This window comes from Primulina tabacum, chromosome 1, assembly GCF_025594145.1.
Source record: "Primulina tabacum isolate GXHZ01 chromosome 1, ASM2559414v2, whole genome shotgun sequence".
In the NCBI taxonomy this organism is placed as follows: domain Eukaryota; kingdom Viridiplantae; phylum Streptophyta; class Magnoliopsida; order Lamiales; family Gesneriaceae; genus Primulina; species Primulina tabacum.
Genome location: NC_134550.1, coordinates 23,788,324 through 23,797,718, shown reverse-complemented (window position 1 = coordinate 23,797,718; position 9,395 = coordinate 23,788,324). Strand labels below are relative to the sequence as shown.

General features: G+C 39.7%; 1 protein-coding gene across 1 annotated transcript; it reads right to left on the bottom strand.

The window, feature by feature from the left end:
- Window positions 1–6,479: 6,479 nt before the first annotated feature.
- On the bottom strand, window positions 6,480–8,110 carry LOC142506493 (uncharacterized). The gene is made up of 4 exons (XM_075619468.1): window positions 7,828–8,110; window positions 7,594–7,679; window positions 7,157–7,389; window positions 6,480–7,083 (listed from the first exon to the last, which is right to left on the bottom strand). Exons 1-4 carry the CDS (start codon window positions 8,108–8,110, stop codon window positions 6,480–6,482), a joined length of 1,206 nt encoding a protein of 401 aa, XP_075475583.1.
- Between the last annotated feature and the right edge of the window lie 1,285 nt (window positions 8,111–9,395).

Here is a 9,395-nt window from a genome sequence, read left to right as displayed (position 1 = left end):
TTCCTTTTCTTTTAAAATCATAAAATACGACAGCTTTCCAAAAATAGCATTTTAAACAGTATAAATTGCACAGCTTTAACATAAATCATATAAATACATAATATGATCAAAATCATAATTGTAAATCATATAATATCATTTAACATGCGTTATGATCCTTCGGGACGCTGCCAAGCGTTTATTAATTTTCTTAAGTGTAAAAAGACTGTTTTGCCCCTGGACGTAAAAATTCTCGAATTTATCTTTTTCTCACATTTAATGACGTAGAATTATTCTAAATAATTATTTAAGCTTACATGAATTTTCTCATATTTTTATTTGGCATAAACGATGACTTTTAATTTAATCTTTAAATGTGACGTATTAATGCGTTTTAATCCCGAACTAAACCAAACCTTAATGTAAAACTCTCAAATTAAAAACTTAGACTTATAATAATTATTTAAGCATAAAACTAATTTTCCATAATTTTATAAAGCTTAAACTAGGTGTTTCGATTAATTTTTTTATTAATGTTTTGTGAGGCGATTAAATCCCGAAAAATTCTAAAACTCATTATTTTGATCCCAATTTTACACATAACATTTTTAGTATTTATTCTACCCTTCCAAGTCATGAGCCACACCCGTGAACCCATGGATTCAATTTTAGTTGTTTAATTTTCGAAATTGACCCTTAACCGATCAACCCGAGCCATCTCCCGATTTACTCGAGCCACGCCCGAGCCACCTCAAGCCAAACCTAGCCTAACTCATCTAGGCACCCTCCTGACCAAGCCCAAGCCCCTGAACCTATCCCTAGCTCGCCCAAACCATGCTGCAACTTGACACCATAATCTGCACGTGTGTGTGAGAGTTCCTTGGTGCATTAGGACTCCTAACTAGTCCGGGACTCTCCCAACCGAGCCACCACCGAGCCCACACGACCCTCACCATCCCTAGAGTAAATCGGGAGAGGGCTCGGGTTGATCGGTTAAGAGTCAATTTCGAAAATTAAACAACTAAAATTGAATCCATGGGTCCACGGGTGTGGCTCATGACTTGGAAGGGTAGAATAAATACTAAAAATGTTATGTGTAAAATTGGGATCAAAATAATGAGTTTTAGAATTTTTCGGGATTTAATCGTCTCACGAAACATTAATAAAAAAATTAATCGAAACACCTAGTTTAAGCTTTATAAAATTATGGAAAATTAGGTTTAAGCTTAAATAATTATTATAAGTCTAAGTTTTTAATTTGAGAATTTTACATTAAGGTTTGGTTTAGTTCGGGATTAAAACGCATTAATACGTCACATTTAAAGACTAAATTAAAAGTCATCGTTTAAGCCAAATAAAAATATGAGAAAATTCATGTAAGCTTAAATAATTATTTAGAATAATTCTTCGTCATTAAATGTGAGAAAAAGATAAATTCGAGAATTTTTACGTCCAGGGGCAAAACGGTCTTTTTACACTTAAGAAAATTAATAAACACTTGGCAGCGTCCCGAAGGATCATAACGCATGTTAAATGATATTATATGATTTACAATTATGATTTTGATCATATTATGTATTTTTATGATTTATGTTAAAGCTGTGCAATTTATACTGTTTAAAATGCTATTTTTGGAAAGCTGTCGTATTTTATGATTTTAAAGAAAAGGAAAAATATTTTAAGGGATGTGAATTGACTGTGACAAAAGATATGATTTATGATATATGATTTTGTGGGGATAACGTGAGGGGAAAAGGCCCCAGAGGGAACCCATGTTTGGGAAAAGGCCCACGAGGGAACCCCAACGATCGTATTTTCACGGTGGAGCCTAGTGCACACCCCCATGGACCATGTGGAGCTAAGACTGCAGTCGACCAAATGATAAAAGCTAGTCACTTTCAAGGATCAAACTTCACCCAAAATGATATATGATTGAAAGCTTATGATAAAAATGATTTTTATGATATATGATTTATGATGATGATGATTAAAGCTATTTTTAAATGATTTTTAAAATGATTTATTTATGCTTAAAGTTATTTTAAAATGATTTTACTATTTATGATTTAATTATACTTAAATGATTTTTAATGTTTCATTTATGTTCAAAAGATTATTTTAAATAAAAATATGATTTTTAAATGCATGTGAATGTATATGTATTATTTGCTATCCATGTTTAGAATGTGTTGAGTCTTTAGACTCACTAGGTTTGTATGATGCAGGATTTGATGATTTTTGGAGGCGGTGACGATTGAGTCGATCGAGTGCAGCAGTACACACCCGATGGCCTTTATGTTTCCGCACTAGCTTATTAGATTTATGATTTAAAGATTTATGTTCATGATTTTTATTAGAAATATTTTTATGCTTTATTTATTGTTAGTTGATCTTTTTAAAGGTCAATTTAGGAAGTTTTGGTTAGGTGATGATTTAGGATTTTGTTTTATGCACTTGAGATTTAAATTGTTAAATTATTTTATTTAGTAATTTAGAATTTATGGTTTTAAAAAAAAAAATCGAGGTCGTTTCACAAAACTTCTCAATTTGTTAAACATCTTCACTCCCGGTCAAAAGATCATGCTTCGAATATCACAAGATTCGTTTTCACCATAAATCAAGATTCAAACATTACCCAGTAAAGATCAACGAACGAGATGTGTGTAGTGTGCGAGTCAGAATTCATACTCATCAACAGCTACTTGGTTTAAGGATCACTTATAATCAACTCTTTTTTTTTTTTGGTAGAAATGCCCCGTATGCTTGACTTTCATACCCCTCTCTACTAAATGTTGAACGATAATGACTTGGTTAATAGGTCTTTTTAAGCTTATAACGTAAGGCCAAGGCTTACGGCTACAATGGAAGATATGGGAATCAAAAGTGAGAGGGAATAAATATATATTCCTTCAGCGCATTCATTCAACTTTTAACTCGTCACCGATCAATGTACTTTTATCATCTTTAGAGCTCTATTATTTCCTTCCTTTCTCATTGTCCTACAATTTTCACCCGCAGATTTTTCGGGTGTCTTCAAAAACCATACACTTTACACCTTTTTTTTTTCAATCATAAATCCACATATTTTCATTCAAAGGTAATTCATCAACTCCCTCAAATATGTCTTTTCTACACATGTGAGTGTTGGAACATTTCAAAGCGCTCGAAGGGTTTATTTCTCTTACAGTTCGGGTAGGATAAAAGTGTATAGGCTAAAATTTTGGTAATTGATGTGGGACATTGAATAAATTACGAATGGGGTCTAATTGTGTGTCATTGACACACACCATTCGATTTTCACAGGCTCAAGAGAGGTTACTAGAGACAATAAATGATGTATCAGGTAGGCTTGAAAGGCTCAAACGGTCCAAACATCGCCTAAATCATCCCTAAGTCATCATCGTTCGTATTTTCGCTTCGAGGGCTAATCGCACGAGTTCTAGGGTGTTCTATCTCTTTTTTTTTTTTTTACGTTCACCTAGCACCAATTTACCATTAATGACCCAAAGTCTGACCACGTGCATGGAATGAAATTTCGATACAAAACTGGTTCATGTCTGACTCTCTCCTTGAAACTATGACTCCTCTCATTCAATACTAGTCATGAAACGATTTCCCGGGTGACCCAAAATCTAACAAATTAATCCGGTTATCAAGTAAAACAAGGGTTCTTTCTCTAGATATAGTCTCATCTTGCGTGAAAAGTGTTTTTAAGTGTTGTGCAACGATGTGTAACAAAACTGACCCACCCCCACACTTTTAAATCGACACTGCCCTCAGTGTAAAGCGATGTAACATGTATTAACAAGACAGTTAAAGTAAACACACTTCCCTGGAAAAATGTCGAGTAGGTGGTGCAAATGGGATAGAGCACAGCAACTCCTGAAAAGAACGATATCGAATGCACAAGGAGACGTACAAGGGAATAGGAAAAAGAAACACTCAAGCACACGGATACAGCCAAAGGAGAATAAACATAAATAATATGTCCCATAACATCAATACAATAACAGAATGAAATGCGCAAATCTAGAGAAGCGAAAAAGTCCTCCACAAGTCCTAGAATAAAAAGAGCCTAACTACTCATCATCTGATCCCAGCTCCAAGTCCTCCAAGCCATCAAGTACGGATTTGTCCCAAGGTGGTGCATAGGCATCGTCTGAATGTTGCTCAATGCGAGCCAATCGAGTGCATATGTCGTCCATGCAATCAAATAAGGATGAGAAAACATGACGTGTACCTCTCGGGACGCGCTGTCGAGGGGGCAAACCAGCTTGAGGTCCAGCCCGGGCATCCAATGCCGCTTCTTCTTCCACACGATCCTCCCAGGCTCGCTCATCAATGGTAGGGAGAGGCACTGGTGGGTCACGTGGATGGGGACTGATATGTCGACTCCCTGGATTACGGTACCAAGCCCCCTGTCTGAAAATGAAGTACATGCCCTGCATGGCCTGGGGGGTGAGCATCTGTGTAGAGGTGGGCATGAGGGAGGTCTCACCAGTGAGATCGATGCCATGGGCCGCCAAGATCCTGGAAATGATGATAGGTAAGGGAGCATAAGGTGTCCTATTCTTCGTGGGGTCAATGTGGGCGACAGAGTGCATATGGGAAAGTATGATCGACGCCACTGGAATAGAAGGAATGGCCCCCAAACCATTCAACACCTTTTCAATGATATAGAGATCCATATGGCGGACCTCGTTGTTCCCGGCTTTCCTTGGAATGATATTCGCCCCCGTGAAGTAACAGATGAGGCGATCCAGCAACGGGAGGGACGTCGAGAGGACACTGGAGCGGGAGCCGGTAAGAGATGTGCGGTAATGGAGCCGGCGCCGAGCCTCAGGGATCCGGAAAGTGATGTCCGACAGGAAGATATCCACCTGATTGAAGACCACCGGCGGCCCGTCATTAGGGACATTCAGAATAGTGGCCAGATAATCGCTAGTCAAATCAATAGTAGTCCCCTTGACGTACGTACGGAGGTGTTGCATCCCGATCGTCTCTTTTTCCTCCACATTCGCGTAAAACTTCCAGACCAAGTCAGGGTAGTACGGTCCGGCGATGTCTAGAAGGGGTCCCCGTGGCACCTCGTGGTCAATCCGCGGATGAATAAAACGTTCCACAATGACGGAGTTCCCACGAAGCGCCGAGTACCAATCGAAATTCTCTCGGTAGGTGAACCTTAAGGAATCAAATGGCAACCTGGCGGACCCCGAGGGTGAGGAAGCACTGCTTCGTGCACGCTTGCTGCTCTGTTTTCGAGGAGGCATTTTGATTCACGCAAATATATCCGAATACTCCAACAAACCAATCCTCACAATCAAACCAATCAATCCGAAAAACCCAACCACTGATTTCCGCAAAATTGGAACAAATAAACTTTTGCACGATCAAAGTCCGATATCCAATCAACCGAAATACAGCATACAAAGCCAATTAATCCAACATCAACGTGCTCAACAACATAATATCCCGAAGATGAACTCAATTAATAACAATGCAATCCTTGACACAATCAAATTCCAAACAGTCAACAATTCGAAAAATATCACCCAACAACCGAAACCAATACTCACGATAACCGGACGAACATGAAATATTCCTATGGGATGGAAGGGGAAGCCACGCTTACCAGAGAGAGAATGGGAGGTTATCGAACCGTGGATGATGGTGGCTGACGACCAGAGTAGGGCGGCGCAGCTGGTGGTGTGGAATGAACTTTAAAAGGCTCTCAATGTTGAAGATGGTGTATGAGAGGTAACGGCACGGCCGGAGGTGGTGCTGGTATGGGGATATGGTGGTAGTGGCGGCGGGACGGCAGGTTTCGGCTGGAGGCGGCGGCTGAGGTTAGGTTTTTAGAGGAAGAAGTCGCGATTCTTAATCTGAATCTGTTCGAAAAATAGAAGGCACGGACCCCGTGTAGGGGTCCGTGTATGGGTCCGTGTTGTTTCGCGAAATCGGAAGAATCTGAAAGCGTCGACATGGACCCCATGTATGGGTCCGTGAGAGGGTCAGGCTAGGTTCGGAATTTTTAAAATTTTTGGGAGAATTAGACACAAACCCAGTGTAGGGGTCTGGATGAGGATCCGTGTGATCTCGGGGCAACAAAGTGAATTTTTTTTTTTAAATTAACCTATGCACGATGAACCAAAATATATATGCTAAGCCAGGGATGTACAATTCTATAAATCTACACATCAATATTGAAACTCAATCAAGCACACAAGATGCAAGAATTGTACATAAACTTCCCTGCCCTATTTGACGTTCTGAATCTGCTCGTCCTAATAGAATCACAACACTTGAGACATCCCATCGCCGGTGAATAAATTACCTGCACCACCAATTTCTGAGATTAGCTCACGAGATATGCATAAAACAGAAAGAGAGAAAGAAAGAAAATTAAAATAAAAGATTAAAGAAAAATAAAAACTAAACACTAGGTTGCCTCCCAGCAAGCGCTAAATTTATAGTCGATAGCCTAACTTTACATCCTGTATTCAGTTTGGATCCTGCAGATCCACAGTGGTCGGCTCATCGGGCATTGTACCACCATGATAAACCTTCAGCCTATGCCCATTCACCTTGAATGCTCCGGTTGCTTCACTAGTGATCTCCACTGTCCCATAGGGGAAAACTTGCGTGATGGTGTATGATCCTGACCACCGTGAAAGCAACTTACCAGGCATCAACTTCAATCGAGAATTGTATAACAATACCAGTTGTCCCACCACAAATTCTCGATGAACGATGTTCTGATCATGCCAGCGTTTGGTTTTCTCCTTGTAAAGCTTGGCATTCTCATACGCATCCAACCTAAACTCATCCGGTTCATTCAGTTGCAGCGCTCTCTCGTCACCTGTGGCTTTAGCATCAAAGTTCAAAAATTTAGTAGCCCAATAAGCCCTATGTTCAAGTTCAACAGGTAGGTGACATGACTTCCCATACAATAGTCTAAACGGGGACATGCCAATGGGGGTTTTAAATGAAGTTCGGTAAGCCCAAAGTGCATCGTCGAGTTTTCTAGACCATTCTTTCCTTGAAGCACCGACATTCTTCTCAAGAATGCGTTTAAGTTCTCTGTTTGATACCTCGATTTGGCCACTAGTTTAAGGATGATAAGGTGTGGCCACCTTATGTCGGACCCCATACTTAGCCAACAGACTGTCAAACTGACGATTGCAAAAGTGAGTTACCCCCATCGCTAATAATGGCTCTAGGTGTGCCAAAATGTGAGAAAATATTTTTCATGAGAAATTGAACGACAATCCTAGAATCATTAGTTTTGCATGCAAGTGCTTCTACCCACTTAGACACGTAATCAACAGCCACCAAAATATACTTGTTCCCAAAAGAGACAGGGAACGGACCCATGAAATCGATACCCCATACATCAAAAATCTCACACACCTAAATATTATTGAGAGGTAATTCATGTCTTCTAGAGATATTACCTGTGCGTTGACAATTTGAACATTTTGTAACATATTAATGCGCGTCCTTAAATAGAGTAGGCCAATAAAAACAAGACTTGAGGACTTTTGACGCAGTTCTAGTTGCCCCAAAATGGCCTCCAGCCGGACCAGCATGACAATGAAACAAAATTTCACTTACCTTTTCCCGGGGAATACATCTACGGACTATGCCATCTGCACATATTCTAAACAAATAAGGATCCTCCAACAAATAATATTTCAAATCTGAGAAAAAAAAATTTCTTTTGCTGGTAAGTAAAATGGGGAGGAATGTACTTACTGGATAGATAATTAACGAAATCGGCATATCAGGGTAAACTGTTGATCTCAAAAAGTTGTTCATCCGGGAAATCATCGTGAATAATATCCTTACCTGAACTTGGATTCTCCAGACGCGAGAGATGGTCAGCAACTTGGTTCTTTGTTCCCTTCTTATCGATTATTTCCAAGTCAAATTCCTGCAACAGAAGAATCCAGCGAATTAGTCTTGGTTTTGCATCTTTTTTAGCCACCAAATATTTCAATGCTGAATGATCGGTGTGCACTACAACTTTGCTCCCTATCAGATATGATCTAAACTTATCCAGAGCAAAAACCACAGCAAGAAGCTCCTTTTCTGTTGTGGCATAGTTTAATTTGGCAGCAGACAGTGTCATGCTAGCATAGTAGATGACATGGATGCATTTTTCCCTCACACTGCCCCTAGAGCTGTGTCGCTTCCATCACACATCACCTCAAATGGCGACCCCCAGTCAGGTGCTATCATCACAGGTGCGGTGATTATTTCTCCTTCAAAACTTGAAATGCCAGCACACACTCATCAGAAAAATCAAAGCGCACATATTTTATCAGCAAATTTGCAGTGGCTTAGCAATGCAATAAAAATCTTTTATAAAGCGCCTATAGAACCCTGCATGGCCTAAGAAACTACGCACTCCTCTGATGTTGGTTGGGGCTGGGAGTTTTCTATCACTTCAATTTTGGCCTTATCAACTTCAATCCCAGTTTCAGAAATTTTGTGCCCCAACACTATTCCCTCTCTCACCATGAAGTGGCATTTTTCCCAATTTAAGACCAGATTTGACTCTTCACATCTCTCCAAGACCTTAGATAAATTAAACAAACACGTATCAAAAAAAGAGCCAAAGACAGAAAAGTCATCCATGAATATTTCGATAAACTCTTCAATCATGTCGTGAAAAATTGCCATCATGCAGCGTTGGAAAGTTGTTGGTGCATTACATAGACCGAATGACATTCGTTTATATGCAAATGTCCCGTAAGGACATGTAAAAGTGGTTTTCTCCTGATCTTCAGGGTCAATAGGAATTTGCATATAACTCGAATAACCATCCAAGAAACAGTAGAAAGGATGTCCAGCTAACCTTTCCAACATTTGATCAATAAATGGGAGGGGGAAATGATCTTTACGGGTGGCGTCATTAAGTTTTCTATAATCAATGCAAACACGCCACCTTGTAACAGTTCTGGTAGGAATTAACTCATTGTTTTCATTCTTCACTACAGTGATCCCACCTTTTTTCGGAACAACTTGTACTGGACTTACCCACCTACTATCAGAAATCGGGTAAATAATACCTGCGTCCAGTAGCTTTATCACCTCTTTCTTTACTACCTCTTGCATAGCTGGGTTTAGACGCCTTTGAGGTTGGGTAGATGTCTTGTGGTCAGCCTCCATCAGAATTTTGTGCATGCACATGGATGAACTGATCCCTTTGATGTCTGCAATACTCCAACCTATGGCTTTGATATTATCTCTCAGAACTCGCAAATGCTTCTCTTCTTCTGTATCTGTCAAAGTAGAGGAAACTATCACTGGCAATTTATCATTATCAAGTAAAAATAGATATTTTAAGTGCGAAGGAAGAGGTTTCATCTCTAGGATTGGGGCTTCTTCAATGGATGATTTTAAAGGTCATG